Consider the following 23,870-nt stretch of genomic DNA (forward strand, 5'->3'; position numbering starts at 1 on the left):
AAAGCCACTCTTGCCAGCCATGCCACCTAATGAGTGTTTCAACTTTGCAACCTTAGATACCAGTATCTAAGCAGTATAAAGCTCAGCACAGGCTAAAAACCCTGTGGGAGAAACTGGGCAAGTATTGAGATGGTGGTCTGCACTGCACACTCTTTGTACAGCTGAATTCTTACCAGGCTGAAGCAATCTAGTGAAAGGTTCTCTTGAGCATTTCTGAATTAATTTACAACAACTGCACAGATGAATCTACCAATGGTCTATATGGAAGGAATCTGGGACGGAATGTTTAAGCTGGTGTTTATCTCATCTTTTGAGACAGCGGAGGTACAGTAAGGTTCTTCTGATGCACTTTGTAAACAAAGTCATTATTAATAAAATATTTATTGTATTGGCTCCTAAAGGTCAAAACTAGCTTAGAGTCATTTTATATCATATAGAGACAATATAATATGATAGTCCCTGCTCTGTAAATAGAGTGAAGCACAAAGCCAAATGGATAAGATAAAAAAGGAATGATGTCAGCTACTGTTAGCATCACCACTTGATTAAACCACACAGCCCAAACTAAACTAAGGGATTTTTTTGTATTTGCTTGGAGTGCTTGTCTAGAGTGATTTATTTTTCTACGTGGAAAACCTCGTTATTTCTTTCAAAGAAATATATATAGCACATGAACAAAGTACACTGAGGGGACTTAGGAAACTGAAGCTAGTCTCATATGATAGGTATGAATTGTATGAATCCATATGACGTTGAATAGAGGAAACATTTTGAAACTGAACATTTTTATAGCATATATAATTAAAAAGGCATGGACTTCATAGTTGCACAAGAATGTTGAATCCATGAATACTACTGCGTTTGAGTAGGACTTAAAATTCAAGTTCCCTTTTACTGCTTTGAAAAAATGCAAGACTAAGTATTTTTCCAGCCACTGTGGTTACACTTGAAGGAATAAATACTCTCAGGGGTCACGTCATTCAAATCAAAGAAGCTGTAATTAGAAATGCTTTTCGGTTTTTCTCAAGAAACATCAATTAAATGGTGAGATAATGGAGTTTGCTTTATATGGAGGTACAAGGATATTTTTGCAACAAAAAGGATGGTTGCTCTGTTGGTTTTATTATTTGGGGTGTGTGGTTGTTAAAGGAATGTGAATGTGAGCAACAGACGACATCCAAAGCACTTCAAAAAATAGTTACTGAAATAAGCAAACAGAAGAAACTTTGAGATGTGAATTTTATATGCTCTGGAGTTCTTTTCATTTGCTATGATGATGTGATTTAATTATGAAAAATACTACATCATACATGGCAGTTTTCTTACCAGTTCTGGAATTAGTTTGAAATTTTATTTAGTTCTGTTCTGCAAGCTAAATTAATGTACTGGTAAATGAATTGTAGACCTTTTCCCCCTCATTCTTTTGGACATGACTAAATGTTTTTGTATGCCACTACTAACAAGAAAATTATTTAGCTTTTCCTGAGGTGTGCTTTCTGAAAAATAATCTTGTAACTTGCTTAAAGAATATTACTGCATTACTCTTGCAAAGTGATACTAAAACTAGATAAAACTAGCTAACTTTTTTTTTTTTTAAACTTAACTAGAGAACTGAAACTTTCATTGCTGGCCTAAGCCACAGTTCAGTGTTATAACATTTGCCACTGGCTGATAGTATATTCTTTAAATGTGAATTCACATGTATTGTACAAAGAAAGACAGCTCTTCTGGTACCAGTAAAAGGGCCGTTCAGAGTTCAGTGCAGTGGTCTGCGAAATCAGGTGGGAAGGAAACGAGGCAGCACGTCTGGAATAGGCCCTGTTGTTGGGCAGCAGCACAGTACGCTTTGTTCTACCAATAGAGCTAAAAGTCCTGTGTCTTCCAAGTACGCTCAGTTCTCAAAGGCATCTTTTTCTGTTTCACCTAAAATAACTGACTCATTTGATGGGGTTTGCTTATGTTTTGGAGAAAACTACTTATATCCATTTGCATTACTAAGGATTCATGGATGCTGTTATAGAAGCCTCCTCTATAAATGCCAATTTGATCTGAAAGGTGGAGGATTATAGGGAGGGAATTGTCTTGATAAATTTGTTCATTAGGTCTCTTCATAAACTGCTATATTGCTGTAGTAATAAACTTCAACTTAAAGGAATCTCATTGTCAAATCAGAAGAATACTTCAACATGGATTCTTAATCTTATGAAAAAGAGCTGGGTTGGAAATTTTAAAAATAGAGAAGTCTCCTTGAAGTAAGGATTAGGAATATGCTTAAACCACCTGAGCCATTTTTCTTTGAATGTCAGCTTTTTTATCTCAGCTTCTTGGCACACTGCTACACTGTCTGAGTGGTGATGATGTCTACTTTCCTGTTTGCTGCTTTGTTGTGTTTCTAACTGAATGCCTCTCTCTTTTTAATTTCTGTGGCAGCATCCCTTGCTCCTCCTCCCCCCTCCATTCTACAGGTAACTCCACAGTTACCACTAATGGGATTTGTGGCCAGAGTTCAAGAAAACAGTAAGTTTGCCGCTTCCTTATGCTATGGTTTATTACTGGATGTGGCTTTTGTTTTGAGTGGATGAAAAGATTTGTCTGTATGTAGCCAGAATTCTGCCTTCTCTACTGCTCTGCAAGCTTGTCTGAAATTGTGAGAGAGGGTAAAGGAAATAATTTTATTGGAGGAACCTGATTCTTCCTTCTCTGAATTTTATTGTCTCTAGTGTATTTCCACAAGTTTAACTATTGGTCCCAGTGCAACTAATTGGGATAGGGAATATTGCTTCAACCTGCTACCATGGTTCCAGAGACATTTTCATGGTTATACTTATTTTCAGTTTCAGATACTCCTCCCCCGCCACCGCCTGTGGATGAGCCAGTGTTCGATGAATCTCCACCTCCACCCCCACCTCCAGAGGATTATGAGGAGGAGGAAGCAGCTGTGGTGGAGTACAGTGATCCATACGCTGAGGAGGACCCTCCTTGGGCACCAAGAACCTACTTAGAAAAGGGTAGGTTTAGAGCTAGTAGAGATGGTAGCGTTGTGTTTGTAACAACATTTTGTATAAGCTCCTGCCATGCCGCTTTGGACGTGGAGTGGAGTCTGCCTAGACTCACTCCTAGCCAGTCTTTGGTATTGTGGTAGAGGTGCTCCTCCATATGGCAACTTAAAGAATGAAAGTTAAGCTACTCTTCTGAGTCTGACTCTTTCACCCCTTTCTCCACAAAGGAAAGATAATGATTAGCTGGCTAATTACCTATATTTTAAATCTTCTGTAATCTACTTAAGACTCACCTTTCAGTAGTCTGCTTAATCCTAATAATCAAACTCACATGAGGTAAAAAATGAATGAATTGGTGCTGCATTTGCACTGGAACTTTGAACATATGGGTGCATCTGGGGAAGTGCTGCAACATGTGTTTGGGGCTCTGGAAGCTGCAATGCTGCATCAGTGTGGGGCTGTGCTGAGCTAAAAAGCGCTGGGTCTGTGTAGGACTAACTGAGGCATTGCTGCGTGGCTGCATCTAGATGTCTGCCAGTTCTGAAGCAGATGTGTGGAAACATGCTGGAGTAAAACTACAGGTAAAATAACCTGAGTAGATAAATGGCTTAGGGAACTCGAATATGAAAAAAATCTACTGCCTTGTGTTCTGTATGAAACAGGGTTGTGTACCCCTTAGTGAAGGGTGATATAAAATCTTATGTCGCAAAGCAACAAGGCATCTCTGCCGAGTGACTGTTAGACACATTCAGTCTGCATCAGGGAAAAAAATTCAAGAATGCCACAAAGATAAACCCAGTGCAGGACTTGAAGGGGGGGGAAAAAAGATGGAAGAGGCACTTTCTGCCAACTCCTGCCCAAGGAAAACATTACTATTCCCGAGGGAGATGGAGGGGTATGTGGGAGTTTTTTTGTTATTTTCCCGTCCTCTGTCTAGTTGGGTAAGTGTTCAGTGCATGGAGTACCCAGGCTTAGCTGACAAGCTGAGACCATTTGTCAAAGTGGCTCTGAGTTGCAGGGTGTTTACATGACTTGCTCTATCTATTGACCTCTCCACACCCGTGATTGACAGCAAGTGTCACTATTATTCTGTTGGTGCACACAGGCTCTTTGTTTGATTGAAAGTTGCTTCAGCTTGTTCTTGTCAGGGAAGCTTATTTCCATGAGGGAGGACAGGGAAAAAGGGGATCTCATATACAAAGTACTCTTCTTGCTGTACAGTTTGGAGGGTATTCCTGATTATTGATGTGAATTACCTGGCTTCACAAAATCAGGTTTTGGAGCAGGGTTCCTGATACTGCATTTCTTCCTTTGGTGGAGGATGGCAAATTTCTTCAGGTTGGGACCAGTGCAGGTCATTTCAGCAAATACTGGATGTGCTGTATTACTTAACTCCTCCTTATCAGGCATTTCTAAGAATGCACAGTATCTGCTCAGTTTCACTGTAGTTGGTGTATTTTGTGCTGGATGAAGATTGCAGGCGTGTTACTTTTTGATAGGAGAGTGAGTCTCAAGATTTTTCTCTGTATTTTTCCAGGCATAAGACACTCTTTAGCCTAATTCTACATTTATATCACTATCTTTGTTACGTTTCTGTTATTCCTGCCACCTGGCCCTCAGCAAATCCTCAGTAGCATTTCAGCTAGGAGCGAAACAGGAAAAGGAGGACCCTGATGTGCATTGCCTGTTCATAGCGTCTCATACTAATGCAACGGATGTGCGTGTGTATGTGGGAAAGAGAAGCTATGAAATCACGTGGCATGTGGCCTGGGAAAACAACTTTCTATTTGAAGAAACAATGACATTTGAATTATAGCATATTTCTCTGATCTGCTTTACTGTGTGCCTTCTATGAGCTTGTGAACTAAAATAATTTATAAAGCTTCATATATGCACAGATCTGTTCCATCTGAGCAGGCAGTACAGGCACTCGTAGTTTGATATTTACAGTGAAAAACACGTGGGATAGCAAAACTGTAATGGGAGTCTTTAAAGATAAGCTGGAGAAAGCCAGGCTTTTAGTCAGAACATTTTTCCTGCAGAAAACAAAAGTACACAAAACCAAACATTCTTTCGTATTGATGTAGAGTGCCATGTAAAAGCATAATTTTGATCTGTATTTTGAAAACAAGAAGACTGAAACATCTCAAAAGTTGGTCTGTTCTTAGAAACACTCATAAAAGTAATTAAAAAAATGAATGTGCTTACAATGTATGAAGAACCGTTTAAATAGTAGTTTTAGGATACCAGAAAAAATGAGATATTGTCATAGGGGTGGATTCTGTTTTAGTTATATGAATAGCTCTACTTAAATTCAACCCATGTCTTGAGACTTGACTACTTTGCAGGAGTTGGGAGAGAAGTGCTTGGCTTTAACTTTAATGAAAAGCCCCATGCTAAAAGAGGACTTTCATACTCAAAGTTCTGTATACTTACGTTGCTGAGAACTAATAATGCTTTATTGTCTGCAAAATAATTATTTCTATGGCAACTCCTTAAGTTCCTATAAATAGTATTCTGTGCCACATGATTCAAAGCAGACAAAACTCATAGAAGGAAATGGCTGTTCAAACACTATTAGCTCCAATAAGCGGAGTAGCAATTCCTAGGATTTGTGCTTGTTCTTTTTGTATGACTGTTTACTTATTTAAGTTCATATGAAAACACTTCTAATAGGAATAGTGTAGATAACCTTTGCAAAAGTGAGAATGTAGAAGCTGGGACACCAAGGAGGTGTCAAATATGGAGGGTTGCTATATATTGAGGTGGGATTCAGTATGATGCAGTTCTGTAAAAGGGACATGCAGCGTGGGAGGTATATTTAACATTAAGACATGCTCTAACCTACAGCTGAGGACAGAATTGAATAGCAGATTTATGTTGAACAGATGGAGAAACTCTTAGGTAGGATACAGTTACTGGGGACGTTGAACTTGAGGACACTACCACGTGGCTGTAATAGCAACAGCCAACCAGCAATGTCCAGGAAAGCACGCTGCAATTTTCCACTGAGCTCTGTGTCTGGGTGCGTGGCATGAAAAGGTAAGAAAATGTCCCAAATTGCAAATCAGGTGAGAGAAATGGGTATCCAGAAGGAAAAATTGCCCTCATACCACATAGAGAAAGTGTGTGGTCACAGCTATCAGATTTCAGTTGGATAATCAGTCTGGCCTACATTTGTGGTCAGTTTGATCTAACAGAGTTCAGCCAAACTCTGTGTAATTGTTGAAGAACCAAAGATCACCAATTGGAAGAATATCAACCTAAGCGAGTAATTCTGTTTTTCATATCTGCACTGAAATGTGTTCAGATAGAAACCAGGAGGTCCTGGCTCAGCCTCGCAGGGAAGGATGCCATCTCCTGAGTCAGTATTGCTGCTTCCTGTCTCATCTGGAGCCTTTTTTGCAATACTGGCCTGGGCTCCTGGTAGCTCGTGGTAACTGACAAGCTCACAGCTTGAACTGGTGGGACTACAGAGAAGGATTAAACAGTTGTTTAGCGAAAGGAACGTTGCCAGTACACAAGTAACGTGCAGGAGGAGGTAATGGTGATATAAACACAAAACCAGGCTTCAGGTAATTTTACAAGAGGCTTAACAAGAAGTATATTTTCATCCCAAACTTAGAATAGAGTTTCCTACTTGGGATCATGAAATAATGAATCCATTCAGTAACAGAGAGTATGCTCAAAAATGAGAAAGGAAGGAATTGGAAGTTACTATGATCCTTGGATTATTATTATCAAGAGAACGAAGAACAACAGCACAGTGACTGTAGGAAGAAATGTTTTGAAATAAACAGGTCTAGAAGGCAGTTAAAAAGGAATTTAGAAGGACTTTAATTAAATGTATCACGTGTTCATATAGTGACCTCTGTTTTTCAAGCTAAAAATTTACTCATTTCTCCATTTGTGTTTTGTTCCCTTAGAATGATATGTCTAAAACTAGTTAGAATTAGTTACTTAACAACTGTGCTGGCATAAGTGTAGAGCCAGCAACATTTGCTTTTTAAATATGTTCCGGTTAAATGCTACAAATCTCCCGTTTGTGAGATTTATTAAAAAAAAATAATATCTGTACATACTCTGATTCTCCACCGGGATTGATTTGTATATTTTACTTTATAATCTCTTCAGGATCCACGTTTCCTTAGTAAATATTTCTGTTGTTTCCTTTGCTCCCTCAAAAGCAAATGGCCTCTTTTCTTTTGAAAGGAATGATGAGTTTAGTAGCGCTCTTGGACACTGTGCTTATGAACACATGCTGTTAATGTTTTTTTCCTTGCTTTGGTTTAATCTTCCCATCTATCTCCAGTGCAAGATTTTAGGATTCCTGCCCAACATCCGTTTCGTTTCAATGGCAGCACTGCATGTTTCATTGCCAAGTGCTCAAAGCAGTGACTGATGTTATTTGTTGAAGTATTCAGAGTCTGGTATAGCTAATTTTTTGTATGAAACACATAATGATAGGACTGAGAATGGAAAAACGTACCAAGTTGATGTCTATTTTCTGCCATTTCAGGACAATGCTCTCTTTAATATTTGCCAGTGCTTTGTCCAATTTCTTTGACTTTCCTAACAGCTTTCGTGCCTTCAGTAAAATATTCTGCAGCTGTAAGAAAAATGTCCTGATACAGTAGGCATACATTTTGTTTCAGAGAATCACCTTACTTCTTCCTGGCTCCTAACTGGGATTCGTCTGCTTTGGCATTGTATACCCTGGGAGTGACTTCTAGCTACTGGGACTGCACATACGCATTTTACAGATTTAAATGTGGAGGTAGCTAAGGTAGATGGAAGTCTGGGACATTAGCCTTGGCTCATTCTTACTGTGATCTGAAGAGAGCTCTTACTACTTCTCCCTCTTCCATGTTTTCCTGCTGACCATTAGTTGGTTTTGCACGTATATCTAACGGAATCTTGGAGTAGGTCTGACTGGTCATAGCCATGGGTAATTACATACATCTCCTTGTATCATTCCACACCAAAAGTTTATCATATATTTGTAACCTTTTCCTCTGGTGGGTGTGGAAATAGTAAGAAAGAAAAGTAGTCCTGGCCCATGTGCTTCAAAGCATGAGCTCTTATAAAAGAGGTTGGAAGAAGCTGCCTCTCTCAGCAGGTCATTCTGCACACATGGAGGTGAGGCAGTGCAGTTCTCTGAGATTGCCTTGAATGTGGAGAACTTTGTACAAGGTAGGTTGGTTTTCCTCCTCCTCCCTGTACTTCTCCTAACAGTCGTGCTCTGTTCTTTCCTAGTGGTGGCAATCTACGACTACACGAAGGACAAAGAAGATGAGCTCTCGTTTCAGGAAGGTGCCATCATTTATGTCATCAAGAAAAATGATGATGGCTGGTATGAGGGGGTCATGAATGGAGTGACGGGGCTCTTCCCAGGGAACTATGTGGAGTCGATCATGCATTACTCAGAGTGAAGACTAGAGGACAGAAAACTGCACCTCCTGCTGCAGGAGCTGTGAGGGCCTCCCAGATCTCCACCAGCCTCTGGGGCCCCATCCAGTATAACCGAATGAAGGATAATTGTAACAACCACTCTTTTTTTTTTTTTTTTTTTTTTGTCATTATAAAACAATAGTGATTTGAGTTTTTTGAACAAATGGCTCTTCCGGCTGCCAGCAGAGGCTATCCTGAGCCATCTGACATTGAATTAGGCTGACCCATTGAGATGTAACAAACTCGTTGAGTAGCTGATACTTCACTCCGAATTCTGACTTCTTCTGACAGGCTTTGGGATCTGTCTCAGGAATCCTGTGTGCCCTCGTGGTACTACCCTTGGCAGCAGTGCCTGGCGTTTGGGATGTCCTGGATGCTTGTGGTGAAGGGTTACTGGCCAGTGGACATCCCTCCTGTTTCTACACTACACTCCTGTGCAGCTGGAAGAACAGTCGTGCGCTAGCAAGCACTGGGATTTCTGCACAGAGCTGTTCCTGTAACTGACTTCCAGATAGTTGGATGCATCTTAGCGTAAACACTTCTGCAGCTGCTCTGCACATGTAGGCTGACACAGGGGCACACAGAGCTGGCTTTCATTCACTCACCTTTCAGTTTAGACAATTAAGATGGCTGCAGTCCAGAGGACCCCCACCCCCATTTCCTCATCTTTTGAATGCCACAGATTTGTTTTGTGTTCTGCACTGATGTAAATGTGCTCCTCTCCGCAGGGAGCTACTTGCCATGGGTGCTGCCGGTTTAAACAGAACTCACAGATGCCGTTGACGGTGAAGGCGAAACAAAGTTTACAGGTCCTCCTGGGGTCTGAGGATAAACTCTAGGGGCTGTGATCTAAGGTTCAAATCTACTCACGCCTGCTTGCACTAGAGAAACTTACCCCCAAGTTTAGTCTTATGCACAATATAATCTTAAAAATCCAATCAGGTATTGTAAATTGGCTATTTTGTACTTGATGACTAGATTTGCATATGAACTGTGAGAGCCCTGTGCAGAGGCAGGACAAACGGCAATTGTCGTCTTCATGTCTGTTGCCAAAATTTCTTCAGTGGAAGTAAAAAGGGCTGTTGTGTGTACTGGTTTCCCATGGAAATCCAAGCCGTAACTAGTAGTAGTCCTAGCTCTTCCCCCAGCCCTCTCCTTTGTTTATTATAAAGAAATAGATATTTTGAGCTGTACTGGTGGATCTGGGGTGGAGTAATACCAAGTGAAGGCTCTGTAGCCCCCTGTGTTGATAGTTTGCTTTTTAACCTAGTTAAAAAGATAAAAATGCTGCTCAGTGGTTTGGCCTAGCAGATCGGTGTGAAGTGAGGGCTGTAATAGTCTGTCCTTAGGAAGGACGAGGAAGGACTAGATGTTATCTTTGGGTAAATGTCATGCATTAACAGAGTAAACTGATTAAACCTCCTGTTGCAGTCCTGTTAGCGTGAAAAATGAGCTGACTCCTGTATGGTGAGAGCCTCCTGGGCCAGGGCATCTTCCTGGACAACTCTTGCCTGTCGCCTGGCCAAGTTCCAGCTGGTACCCACAGTAGCTTGTCAAAGGCGAGCCAGTGCTGCAGCTGTCTTCTGAGGCCTGTGTGTAAAACAGAGTGGTGTGCAAGAGAGCGCTACCGGGGCTGAGTTTGTGACAGTATTGGCAACAATACAGGTAGTCGACCCAATGCCCTTGCTTGGTAATTAGCGCAATATCAGGACGGAGGTGCAGTTTTGGTGCAAACCTGGGCGGGGAGGAGCCATAGCTGCGCAAGGGGAAAGAAAGAGGAAACAAAGAGGGCAAGGTGTATTTGTGGGATATGGACGAGTGTGGTCACCTGCTGTGAGCTTGTGGAAGAGTGTGTTAACTCCTGTCACAATGCATTGGGAACTAGTTTGGTTAAAGCCTACAGGAGGTACAACCTTGAAGAAACTGGTGCAAAGATAGAAGTTACTTTCTCCCCTGCTCAGTCCAAGCCGTGTAGCCAAGACACTGTTGTCTTCTTTCTGGAAGCTGACAGCATTATTGTTTGGGATGCATGTTAGCCAGAACAGATACCCTTCTACCTTCCGCTGTGAAAACCTTTGTCTCGCAGCAAGACTAAAAGAAGCAGCCACATTCAGTTCCCTCAGCCCCTCCTTTCTCTGGGAGCAAGCCTAGAAACACTGGTTGTGCAGTCAGTGGAAGTGTCATAGGGCAGGTCTACACTTTTTGCGCAGGGAGGTGGTGCTGGCAGCCTGGCTAGCAGCCAGGGTGATTGAACAGCAGTATTGCACAAGCCTGTAGGGCCCACAGGGTGGCTGTGTTTTCCAGGGCTGTCAGAGCTTTCCTGGTTTCTCTTGCCATTGGTATGTTTGTCATAAAGACTGAGCACACAGGCAGCTTAGCGAGCTACTAAATGAGAGCTGAACCTTGCTCCCTGTGCACGCGTGCTCCAGCTGGGAGGTCACGCATTACTGAAATCTGTCTGTAACTCAGTCTGTGTAAGAGCATGCGCTTGAATTCTTCTGACAGGTGGGTGGGATAGTGTGTACTTCCACTGTGTGTGATACACACCCATGTCCTTAAAAGTCATTCAGCTGGTTGGGCATCGTGCAAGTTTTCTGTATTGGGAGAGCAGAGCAGTGTGAACACTGGGAAATGCCGAACGCTTGTCAGAGCTCAGCACAGAAGATGAGGCTGCAAAACTTGAGTGTGGAACGCGTGAAGCTCCTTAAAGAACTTGCTTTGGGCTGATGGGCCAGGGGTTAGTTTGGTCCCCACTGATAGCACATGGACTTGTTTATCCTGCAAGAGCTGCTGTGGATGGAATTTTTGGGTCACCTCCTGCTGGTTTTATGCTTTATTATGCAGTACTAATGTAAAGAAACTTGTTGAGTTTTATGCATATTTTTTATTTTGTACAGGTTTTAATTCTGTGGCTTGTTTGGGGATGATGTGATGTAATGGTCATAGACCAGGCCAAGGTAAACAGGCTTTGTATATTAATGTTACGTAGATTGCATGCTAGTAAAGTCAGTGAGGGTTGTGTTTCCAGTTCTGTCCCTTGTACTTCTCCTTCCCCCAAACCTTCTCCCCCCGTCCTGCCGCCCCTTTTTAATTTACATGTTTACTTTAAATGGGGTTGAAGAATGGGGGGGAACACCTCAGTGTTTCAAATAGGTGCACAACATCCCTTCACTGAGTTCTGCTGCCACAGCTGATGGTGTTCAGCATCACAGGCTGCTGAATCAGCAGTACATATCCATGGGGAGGTGGGGGGAAGGAGACACTCCAGAATAGTCCAAAGAGTGCTATATGGCCAAAATGAGCATGTTTCTCCCTTTGTGAGAGCTGCCTTAGCCCAGCCAGCTGTTTTCATTTTGCACAGAAATCAGTCAGCCTTCTTTAGTGGTGTATTTTGCTTTGGTTTGCTGTATGAGAGATTTCTTTATTGCTCTTGGCCCCAGGGACAAAGCTATTAACTACAGCTGCCTCTCTGCCATCTGCCTGCGTGAGAGGAGGGCCAACCCAGTCTATCCCCATCTAGTGCCGAAGCAGGTTATTTTGATGCCTTCTTTCCAGCCTAAGAGAGATGGCTGAGGTTGCATCTGTCTCACCCGTTATTATTTTTTTCCTCTCTTCCCCCCACTCCACCCCCATGGTAGATTAATGTTCTTTGTTTCTCTCGCTGGCTGTTGCAGCAGAGGGCTGAGAGGGGCAGGAGAGGCAAGCAGCAAATTTTGCGCTTGAGCATCCTGATGGTGTGCCCATGCCCACTGGCTGGAGTAGGCACCGGAGAGCTGAAGCAATGCCTGACCAGTGACACACAGACAGACACTGATGCACTGAAGAGCCGTTGCTCTCACTGGAGGACAAAATGTGCGGCACGGCCCTGGGACAGATGGCAGAGCTAGGTGTGTGTTAGCAGGAGGCTGACCACGTTCCTGGGACTCAGCTTGTCCTTGTGGTTAGTGATAAAAGGAACAAGTGACTTGGATATTCCTGAAAGTGGCTGGAGATTGCTGCTGGTTTGAACCACAGCTCCCCACAGTGGTCTGTGGCTGGGTGGCTTACCTGTGGGTGCCAGGAAGGCTTAGACCCAGCTAGTACTTGCTAGAGCAGTTTGTTTTCCTTTCACGGTTCCTGGGCATTTTCTTTCTTTGCTGCTGAGGGTTCTTGGTGGCAGCCAAAGTTAATGTTGGAAGTGATGCAGCTTCTGAACAGTGGCAGTTTTATCTAGGGTATTTTATTTAGCATGAAAAGAAAGTAAGTGAGGCGGCAGCAGGACTGATGCTCCCTTTCTGGCAGAGGGCAGGCTGCCTGCCTGGTGTGTATGTGCATATCGCTGAGTGGAGGTGGAAGAGGGTTGGGCACTGATGCAAACTGTTGTGCTTCTGTGGTGTCTCCCACCTGTGCTTGATGATGACTCTGTGTTCTTCCCAGCAACTTCTGCCACTTCCTAGCAAGCACTGCAGATGTGCCTCTCTCTCTGCTAGAATTGAGCTCTCTTTTAGTAGTTTTAGTAGTCTCTGGTCTTCAGGCATAAATCAAAAGCAGAACTTCCATGTTTTCCTTTCTGCAAAGGATGGGACTTTATGCAGGTTAGTAAACTGGGAGCATTTACAGGGCTTCTCCTCCCAGAGGTGGGACAGGACATCTTGTGGAACAGGTGGCTCTGTAGTCTCTGCAGGGCAACCTGTTGGACGCTGCAAGAGAATGCTGTTGGAAAGACCATGGCGCTGTGGCTCCCACTGGGAGCAGTGCTTGCATTGAGAGTGGAGAGTCACTCACTGAGCACGGCCGTGTTTCAGGAAGCATTATAAACCCCATGCAACGACTTCTGTTCCTATGTTGACAACAGTGGCAGTGAGAAACACACAAAGCTGTTGCATTCACTAAGGCAAGTATTTACAACCCTAGAGAAGATGGTGCTGTAAACTGAGCACTAGCAGGCAGATGATGGGCTACAGCTTATGGGGCACCACTTTCAAGCATTTACTGTGCTTACAGGTATATTCACCTTCCCCACCTTTTGGCATTTCTCAGTATTAGGCACTGCCACATTTTGTGGATAAAATGGTATTACACAGAGGTCAGAATAGTGCAAGAAGGTAACAGTTTGTGGGGTTTTTTGGGGGGTTTGGTGTGTGTCCCCCCCAGTAGCTGAAGTCAATGTGTAGTAACAGTCCTATTGATCTACTTTTGATTTTGAAACTGCAAGAATAGTGGGACCCCCACCTTGTATGCATGGGAAGGCTGCTGAAAGCTTGATGCAGCCAAGGTTTGCCAACTGCTGTTACAAAGAATACTTCACAGACCATTGTGTTCTGCTGCTTTCATTCATTCAAAAAAAAAAAAAAACCCAAAACAAAACAGCCATGTATTTTGTGCAATCTCCTGCCCATGCAGGAAGTGATCTTTCTTGGTACTCTAAACATTAATTTTATTAGCACCTTTGCTTATTACAAAACGTATTACAAAACCATAAAGTCAGCAGCAGCCTGCTGTCCAGACGTAAGCCTACACCCAGCATCTTGCTGAACACCAACGTGGTGACTCTGCTGAAACGTGTGCAGTACCTTTGATCCTGTTTCTCTTAAAACCTCAGAAGAATCCTACCACTATTGACTAATGAGAAGAGCTGTGTACAAATTCATTTCCATTACAGCGCCTTGCTAAAGTGCTGACATGTCTGAGATTTTTTTGTAAAGAACAAGTGCTTCTTTTCACATTTGAAAAAGTGTCTTTTGCAACTTGCATGGACAAGTAGTTTCTATGAATTCTCTGGAAATGTCAGTGTCTAACATGGATTTTGTCCATGCACTTTTTTCTGAAAGCAGATACCCGCCCCAACCTTTGGTTTGCAGTCAGAGGAGAAGCACGCTGTGCTTTGCTTTTGGCACTGCTGAGGCAGTGGATGAGTGCAGAGCCCACTGTAAATGACCAAGCCCGCAGGACTCTGGGGAGCTGTATGCCGCCAGTAACGTTTTATTGTGTGTGCCATTTGAACCACCTTCCAGTGAGTGCAAACCCCAATTTTTAAATTTTTTTAATTGTACTTGGAATTAACTGTTGCTGTGTACTAAACCCTCTTGTTACAAGCCCTAAATAAAAAGAACAAAGCACACACCGTGTGTTCTGTGAGCGTGCCACTGCTGCGTCGCGTCACGTCCCTTGTCTTTGGCTACAGACTTACCAACCCAAGGAGGACAGGGATGGCCTCCTGTGTATGCAGGAGCAAAGATGTGATCACTGGCATCCAGCCTGCTGCCTTCAGCAGCTCCTTCCTCCGCTTCTGTGTAACTGCTAATTTCTCTGTAATCACCACTAATGTAACGCCTCAAATCTCTGCTGTAAAAGCTGATGACTGATGCAGGGCCAGTCGGCGAGCACACCCCAGGAGGAGGTGAACAGAGCTGAATTCCCTAGAGTGGACCCCGGAGAGGGGCCACAGGAACACTTACCAGCCATCAGCTCTTCTTGCGTTGAGCAGAGCTGTACAGGACCCTGCACGCCTGAGGGAGGAGGCCGATGAAGGTGAGCCTTCACAGTGGGTCCTCTTTACACCTGTAATTGGTGTGCACCATGTTACGGGTACAGCCTGACCCACAGGAAAGAACTGTGCAAAGGAACAATAAAAAGCAATTTTATTGAGAGTGAGCATATAAATGGTAACCTGTAGGCCATCAGATATCTGATCCCTGCAGAGGGAAACAAACCACTGATGCCGTGAGAACGCAGCGTGGGTTCCGAACTCATGAAAAAGGAAAATGGTAAGACAGAGGATTAAAACAGATGATTATTAAATTTAACTACATCTTTATTGAATTGTGCATATTCCATTGTATAATGATCTATATTGGGTACTCTATAATGTAGTATTTCTTTTGTCCTCTCCCATGCTTAAAAAAGTATATTTATACATATATTTATATATATTTATAATATGGCAAAGCTCCCCCCAACCTGAAGCTATCAGTCTAAAAGAGCTTTGATTCTTTTCTTTTTGGAAAGGGAAGAAGAGGGGAGGCAATCCCATTGAAAGATAAAATGTGCAATTTTCTTTTTAAAGCAGTAAACATGAATGTATTTACAGCACTCAGCACAAGTTTGCTGCACAGACAAATCATCATTGCAATGACACTTTTTTTTTTTCTTACATTTGCATCCCCAGTATTATACAGAATATCACCAGTGGCTGCTAACAATTAGTGTAAGCCATAAAACAAACTGCTGCTCCAGTTAGTTAATTTCTGGTCCACTGCAGCCCACTAGAAGGAGACCTAAGATGTGCAATTACAACTTGTGACAAAGCATTTGATTTTCCTTTTAGAAGTACAAGCTTTATAGTGCTGCACCAAATCCACAGCAGGGAGCCCTGGGCCCAGGTTTGTTTGCTGACCTGCCCTTTGCAGACGCGTACCCGGTTACCAGGTACATCTTCCCTTGCCAAACAGCTGTGCAGATCGGCAGCATTTCAGCTCCTGGCAACTTAGCCTCAGGAGAGGCTGGTGCAAGCACATCCGCGTACCTGGACTTTAGCTCAGAATGCATCTTTGGCATCTTAGGAAAGGTGGGAGGAAACTATTTTCCATTGTAGGGAACAGTTGGTTCAATTCCTAAGTCTCCTAAAAGACAAGTTGCCTTTAAGCATTTAAATAAGTGGAGTGGAGTGGGTGGGGTGTCCAAAAATCTGTTACTCAAGTTCCTTCTCACTCATTTCCCATACTAAATCCCTGCCCTGGGGGACTGTGCATATCACACTAGTTCCTGTTCCTCCTGTTCTTCCAGCTTCTCCAGCACTTCTCACAAGTGATACACGATACACGCTTCTGATGAACAGAGAACTCACCCCGTCCTTGCCCTGTTGAGTGCCTCAGAGCATGAAATAGCCATTAACCAAAATTACTATTTTTCCCATGTTAGTGGCAATTAATTTACATTGTGAGGGATAAGCATGTGCTGTCACCCCATCTGCAGTTTAGTGTCTTAAACTTTTCAAAACTAGACAAAGCCTGTGACTCACTGGATCACAGTATTAGTGAGTGCTGACCCCTGCAACATAATGCTGGTTTTGTCAGTCTTCATGGGCGTTTTTTGAATTGAAGGAGAAAAAGAACACAGAAAGGAAAATTATTCAACTTTAAGCAAATTTAAAATTCCAAAATAAAAACTTAAAACCCACCAGCACATTACAAAAAGGAAGTCTAAGAGAAACTATCCCCTGTAGTGTTAAATCCTCTCTGGTTTGGAGTCTGCCCCAATGGCGCGAGGGAATGCAAAGCTAAACACCAGGAGCCACGAATGGGCTTTGGGAAAACATCTCCCCCAAAGAAATAAGATTTCCCTCTCCTCCAAATGAGGAGCACTATTTGAACAAGTCCATAATCTACACCTTAACAATGAAAAAAGGAAAAAAAAAATTCCAAACGCACATGTTCCGGCTGCATCCCCCCACTACCTTCTGTCAGGAATTTATATTGCTTTCCTGGAGTGCCACTGATTTTAACGTGACTCTGTATTTGAAGTAATACTCGTAGTAAGACCCCTCTTATAATCATATTTTGAATAAGAAACAAATTTACCTGCAATGGTACCACTGAAGTAAAACAACTTAGCTCTATGCACTTTTCTGTAATAAGCAAAAAATTCTTTTTTTCCCTTCTGCTGTTGAAATGGCACTTTTGGTTCCTTTAACTGCAGAAAAAATAATTTTAACTCAGAGGAAAACTGGCCACACTTTATCTCTGAGCTGATTGATTTGAGTTATCCGGTTGCCTAAGGGCACAGAAAGAAGAAATTAGAAAACCTTTAAATGTGCAAGTCTAGAACAGTAAATCTTAAAATGCACTTGAAAAAACTGCTCCCTCTCCCATCAGACCTGAAACCAAAGCGATGCAGGTACCGTCACTGTGTTTCCCTGATGTGTCAGTCACTGTTGCCCTGCAGGAAACTGCAGAGTCAGTTCGGAGAGGAGCTCTTTGGCTTTGAGGTCACGCACCAAGTCAGAGCGAGCAGCGGTGGTTTGCCACAGGAGGAAACCACTGCACAGGGGGAAGCAGGAGCTTTCCTCTTCCATAGAACGTAGCACAATTATTTTATGTGAGACTTGTGCCTAACCTCCTCCCCCAGCCACAGGGTTTGAAAGACTAAACAGAACCTCCAGCATATCCACCTCAAACATGTTACCTATGGTTTGCTTAGAATCTTTTTTGTTTTTTAAAATAATTTCTCCTGTAGGATTAGTGCTGATATAAAAGCCTAGTTTTTGCTTCCAAAGCAACTCCCAGCGACCTGCATTACAATGAAAGTATCGGAGAAGACTACCTCCCTGCTTTCTACACCTGTGCCGCGGGCACAGAGAAACCTGGCCGAACGGGAGGGACGCTGCTGCTCACAGAGGTGGATGCTCCTGCTGCACGGCAGGCAGGAAATGACCAACTCTGGAACAGATTAAGGAATGCAGCTGTACGCGCTCAGCTGCCTCTGCAGCAGCAGGGCTTTCCCCAACACCCACCTTAACAGGTGTCAAAGGCCACACGCTTCATCATGTAACACAACTGCAGCTGCACTCTCTTACTATTTTAGGATCAAAGCATCTACTGGCTTTGTGTCCAGAGTATGAAAGCTCAGCTCTCACATGCTCATTTTAATAGCACCAAAAGGATTACAGCCCATGTTTGTAGCAGGAACCTTCTTGCCGTGTGTCTGAGATCTGGGCCCTTTATTTTCTGATTTAAATAAATATAATGGTGCAATTATGAGACCAGCACACTCGGGGAAATAACTTACTCGCAAATAAGGCATAAATACTTACTGTCCCCAAACCAGTAAATACATTGGAAAAGCAAGTTCCAATGAGGGGTCTCATAAGCTGAAAAGGCAACCGGGTTGTCTGAACCACACTGTAGCCAAATTTTAGTGCTCAGTTGAGAGGAAGCAAGTTGCAGCCACTCACTGTATTTCTGTATCACTACTGGCTTAGGACGTAAGTTGTAACAAGAAGGAATACAGGGTGCCACCTTTGCTGACGCTCATTCTTTTTGCTGCAAACTTAAGAGTAAAACTTCTGTCTCACAGCAAGCTGCGTGGCAGCCTGCAGTAGCAAGCATGGATTCGTTCTCTAGGGAGAGATACCGGGTAAATGAACTTGGTCACGGGAAAATGAGAATCAAGCTCAAATGCCTCTGAAGAAATTGCACTCAAAACATTGCTCTGCTGAGTTCAAAGCCCAGAGGTACCCGCACTGAATGAATAAAACGAAAAGGGCTGGAACTGACACACACCAGTGGAGCTGTCGGGGGGGTGGGGGGGAGCAGAAAAACAGATGGGGCGAGCAGAATTCCCTGACTGCTCTCATCTGAGAGCACGCATTGCATCAGCCCAGATGCATCTTGCCAGGAAGTAGGAGAAGGTGTCCGCTTACCCACCCATCACCAGTGAGAGCTGGGGAGTTACGACTGTGCCTGTGCCCCTTTTGCCCCACTGGTGGGTACGGGCCCCAGGGGCGGCATATACAGTACACAGCAGCAGGAGGACCAGTGTTGAAAACTACAGCACCCATGAACTGCAGTATAGCTTAACAAGCTTCCTGTGAAGTTATACGCCAGCTACACTGAGCATGCTTGAAATCAACAATGCAAATGCTTTTAAGGACACTTCATAAGCACAAAAATAGTAGAAACAAAACTTTGTGAACAATTTGAAAGATACAAAAAAGTGCCTTTCCATAGCAGTGCTTTAAAAATGCACACAATGGTATATACTCTTATTGCTCAAAAAAACTAGTCTGAAATATTAAAACAATTTCCAGAGGTGCTGAAACAGATTTTAAAAAAATCATATGAAACAGGTCAGCAGAGACAGCACCATTAATTTTTCTCTTTTCATGATGCACTTATTTAAAACTATATAGTTATAGATGTGTCATTTTTCCCCTCTAATTAGAAAGCTTTTTTCCTATTCATAAATTATTCACAAAGACATTTATTTTATTATTTGGATTTTTTTAAAAACACTTTATAAAAAAAAGAAAAGGAATGGGGGACACTGTCACAATAGTTCTTAAATCTATCAGCCTGAATTACTCTAATGAGAGATTAGTCTACATCTTTTTTACATGCTTGAGGATACTGTCAGGGCAAGCCACTTCCTTTGTGTCATTCTTTGGGGGAAGGAAAGCGTTTAAAGTTTGCTTTTGGAGGAAAGGTAAACAAACAGTAAAACCATTTGCCATCTAAGCCATGACAGTATCCCCATGGTGACGAGGAAGTTGTAACAACCGAAGATGGGGTAGGTACAGTCCAAGCATTTTAGTTACTTTACAAAGGCTGTGTACCACTACCTGGTAATGAACATGCATGATGCATAAGACCACTTACACCAACTACACTACCTTATCACAACGTCCGAATACGTGGGTAAGACTGTACAATCAAGCTACTGACGTACAAGAAAAGGGACTCTAGTACTTGATCTGGTGATTGACTGTGAATTGGTGTCAAACAAACAAACAAAAAAACCAAAGCAAGTATGACAGTCTACTTTCCACTCGTATGGGCCCTTAAATTACATTACTAGCAAATGTTACTGCCTCTCGAGGTTGGGTTTTCTTCCAGTCTTCTCCCTCGACTGCTAGAAATGCAACTTTGTAATTAACAGCTTCATGCATTGGTCGCAGTCTCTGGTGGGTCAAATAAAAGAGAATTCCCACTGTGCTTGGCCTGGAATTACCACTCCCTTCTCTTTCTAGAAGGGAAAGTTTTCCTGACAGTTTCTGATGAATTGCAAACAATACTTGCTTTAAATGTTTCCAGACGCTTGTTTTTCTAAAGATAATACACCTTGTCAGGCACAGACAAGGTGAGACTGTACGTTGTGTATACAGAAACCTACCTGTTCATTCAGGGAAAGAATTACACGTACAAGTGACGTATCGGCGCGGGTCAGCCTTGTAGGTTGGCATCGATTGCAGGAGTCCTGGCAGCTTTCAGAAGGGGTTAACACAAATATATTCATCTTGAGCCACAAAAACAAATGATTGAGCCTACTATAAAGTTAGAATGCATAATGGATTGGAATAATATATATTTATCCTACTTACTGCATGGACAAATAACTTTGAAATAATTTGTAGCGGTGTATATTTTTAAACTATTTGGAAGGGAGGGGGAGGCTCTTTATAGTATAAATATATTTCACTCCAGCCCACTATATATAAAATCTATTTTCTTCCTCAGAACACACTCGTTTTCAGTAGTATTATGACCAGAATGTTTTGGTATATTGCATCTGTACTTTTCAATCAATGGAGAATGTACAGTTACTAGCAGAACACCTCAGCTCTGCACCATATACCCACCACAAACTGCCAAGAGGCTTGTGGGTTGTTTTTTGTGGTTTTTTTTTTTTCTTCCTTTCTTTAAAGTGGTACATCTTCATGGTAAGATTTGACTAGTTACGGAGTCCGATTCCAGATAATATAGTGACTGAAACAATAAATACGGTTCTACAAAAACATTCTGGTTATCTTCTCTAATTGCGACGAAATATATCACAATATATTATATACCTATACTTATAATACATGCACAAACATGTCTCACATGGACAGACACTACAAAAATTTATCTCCCCCCCTCCCCTAAATGCAGAAAAAGTAAGAAAAAGGGGGTTTTGGTCCAATCCATATGAAGGGCAAAAGAAATTGAAAGGATAAGTCAATGCCTCTCTACCCACCTTTCCCAATAAAATATCAACACCCCAAGCCCCCAGCTTTTTTGGCCTAGCCATGAAAGGGGAACGTCTTTACATTTAGCCTCAGCTACAGTTTGAGATCACCTCTTTTGATGGGGCTATCACCCGTGTCCCCGCATTCTCTCCAAGTGCGCAAGACCACAGGTTGGCTGATCACGGAGCAGCCCACAAGTCATGGAGAGCAGCGGCCCCAGGGGACTGACTACCAGTCCCGCGACAGCTTGGTGTTCTGATCCCTTTTGGGAGGGGCAGGGGGAGGCCCCCTCCGTAATGTTGCATAGCCAGATATATGACTGCCCCCGAAGCTGCTCGTCTTCTGCTGGTCAGCCAGCAGCTCTGGTGGAGGCGGAGGCAGGGCCATGTCATCCATGGTGGTTGTGGGCTCTGTTCTGGACATCCGTGCGGAGGAGAGGGAGCCATGCCGGGTGATGGATTTCCGCTGCAGCGTCCGGTTGAGGTCTGCCAGGAATCCCGGCTGAACGCTAAGGCTGGACTTGGGTGAAGTGGGCACTTGAGGACCAGCTGACCCTTGTGGCTCTGCGACCTCTGCCTGCGTCAATCGAGTGCTGTCATTCCGCTTGGGACGTGTGGGTGGTGGGGCTTTTTTCACAGATGGTTTTGACCATGCCTGAGGCTGGGGATTGACAACAGCGACTTTTGGGGAGGTGCTGCCTGAAAACACGGATGGGATCTCAACTGGCGGGAGAGGAAGATCTATTTCAGGTGGTGGTGGTGGAAAGTCTGAATCGGATGGTGGTGAAGGGAATTCGACCACAGGTTCCTTCCCAGACACACCTAGAGCAGGAGCCTTGGCCGGGACCCCTCCTTGCGGAAGGACAATGGGCAGGCTCACCCCAGAAAGGTTGAGCTTTCCTGGCTTTGGAGGGGCTGCAGGAGGTGATGACTCCTTGGAAGGAGACCCTGACGGCTCTGGTGGGTGTGCAAATTTGCTGACAAGGCGGTCCACTGAAGGTCTCTTGGACTCATGGTACTCAGTGGAGCTGGTGGACTTGATACTGGAGTTTCGCTGAGGTGTTGGAGGTGGTTTCTTCCCTCCAGGGCTTGATGTCTTGCTGGCCTTTTTGACTGGAGACCCTGATTTGTCAGGGGGGGGAGAACCTGCAGAGGAAGCTGGGGAAGGAGGTGGAGGAGGAAACACTAAGCTGCTCTCTGGTGGAGGAGGGGGGAAATCTGGTGAGGGAGCAGAAGCAGGCTGCCATTTGGGCTTTGCCTTCACTGCTGGAGGTGACTGTGGAGCCACGGTCAGTGGAAGGGGTTTCAGAGGCTGCGGCTCAGTGGCAGGGGGGGTGGGAGGAGGTGGGAACTGGCTAACTATCTGTTTCACCACCGACGGCACTGGGGACTGAGGGGATGGAGGAGGCTTCACAGAGAAACTCTGCTGCTTTGGGAACGTTGGGGGGGGAGTGGGGCCGGGAGGGGCTGGGGGCAGTGGAGGCACCTGGGGAGAGGTGACACTTGGTTGTTTCTTTATTGCAAGGGGCAAGGGAGCTGGCACAGGAGGGGTGACATGTGTGACCCCTGGTGACGCTGCCTTCCCACTAGGCTGTGGGGGGAGAGCTGCCATGACAGGCTTTGGGGGTGCCTGGGGTGGTGGTGGTGCAGGCACAGGAGGAGGAGGTGGTGGCAACGAGGAGGTGGCAGTGGCCTGGCTTATATTTGGTTGAACCTGATGGATTTTGGGTGGCGGCGGTGGCGGTGTGAACTGTGGCACAGAAGGGGCGCAAGGTGCCGGCTTCAGTTGTGCCATGGCCGAGCCGGGTGTAGGAGGAGGAGGTGGAGGGGGGGGAGGCGGCATGACCCCGTTGGGGGGCACCATTATCTGAGGCTTGGCCGAGGGCGGGGGGGGCGGGGGGGGCTGCTGTGCCACAGGAGCTTTGGAAAAAGGCCCCCCGTGCTGGGCAGCGTTCTGCAGCCTGGTGATGGTGCTGTACTTGACAAACATGGTGGCAGGTGAGCCCGCTGACGGGGCGGCCTGGCTGGGGAGAGGGGGCGGGGGCGGCGGAGGGGGGGGCGGGGGCGGCGGGGGCGGCGGGGGTGGAGGGGGCAGCGGGGGGGACGGCTGCGATGCTGTGTAGGGGGTCGCCACTTTTGTCTGTGGGGACACAGGAGGTGCGACAGACATGAAGGGGCGACCTGCGGGCTCCATTCGGGCCTATTGGGAAGGGATTTTTAGTGAAAGTGGAAAGGGAGAAAAAGAGAAAGATAAGAGAGGGAGAGAGGGAGGGAGGGAGAGAGACAAAGAGATTATAAAGTCAAGGTCTAAATGTGCCTGTCATTAAAAATTAAGTGGCAGGTTACAGCATGCAGGAAGTATTAGCAAAACAATGCAGCAAGAGACAACGCAGGCAGGGGGGCAGCTGGCGAGACCCAGAGGAGCCAGGTCTGGTCCCAGCAAGGCTCAATGTCGGTGAGAAAATACACCAGCCGGTCACCCCTGTGGGGCGGGCAGCTCTGCCCCGCGAGAATCGCTGGTCCTCCTCTGGGCAAGTATAATGACCCAAAGAGAGCACGCCACAGGCCATGACAGAGGACATCAGGCAGCGCGAGAGACTCAGTGGACATCTCCTCAGCTCAGTAAGAGCAGAGTTAAACCATACATGGCCTCCCACAGCATCGGTCATGCCTTTACGTCAGTTAGCTCAGGCCTCACACTGTTCAGTGGTACAAAAT

The 23,870-nt window shown here is 44.5% G+C and overlaps 2 protein-coding genes across 8 annotated transcripts in view; one reads left to right on the plus strand and one right to left on the minus strand.

Annotated features, from left to right (window-relative positions):
• Positions 1-13,766, plus strand: part of ABI2 (abl interactor 2) — a 71,986-nt gene extending 58,220 nt beyond the window's left edge. For all 6 annotated transcript variants that reach the window (XM_063341515.1, XM_063341512.1, XM_063341514.1 and 3 more), the window contains 3 exons: positions 2,431-2,517; positions 2,835-3,008; positions 8,256-13,766. In XM_063341515.1, the coding sequence (XP_063197585.1) occupies positions 2,431-2,517; positions 2,835-3,008; positions 8,256-8,431 (437 nt within the window). In that variant the 3' untranslated portion in view covers positions 8,432-13,766. The remainder of the gene's footprint in view (positions 1-2,430; positions 2,518-2,834; positions 3,009-8,255) is intronic.
• Positions 13,767-14,376: 610 nt separating this feature from the next.
• RAPH1 (Ras association (RalGDS/AF-6) and pleckstrin homology domains 1) overlaps positions 14,377-23,870 on the minus strand; it is a 101,604-nt gene continuing 92,110 nt past the window's right edge. For both annotated transcript variants that reach the window (XM_063341509.1, XM_063341508.1), the window contains one exon: positions 14,377-23,352. In XM_063341509.1, coding sequence (XP_063197579.1) covers positions 21,382-23,352 — 1,971 coding nt within the window. In that variant the 3' untranslated portion in view covers positions 14,377-21,381. The remainder of the gene's footprint in view (positions 23,353-23,870) is intronic.

The sequence above is a fragment of the Chroicocephalus ridibundus genome, chromosome 7 (genome assembly GCF_963924245.1).
Source record: "Chroicocephalus ridibundus chromosome 7, bChrRid1.1, whole genome shotgun sequence".
Classification (NCBI taxonomy): domain Eukaryota; kingdom Metazoa; phylum Chordata; class Aves; order Charadriiformes; family Laridae; genus Chroicocephalus; species Chroicocephalus ridibundus.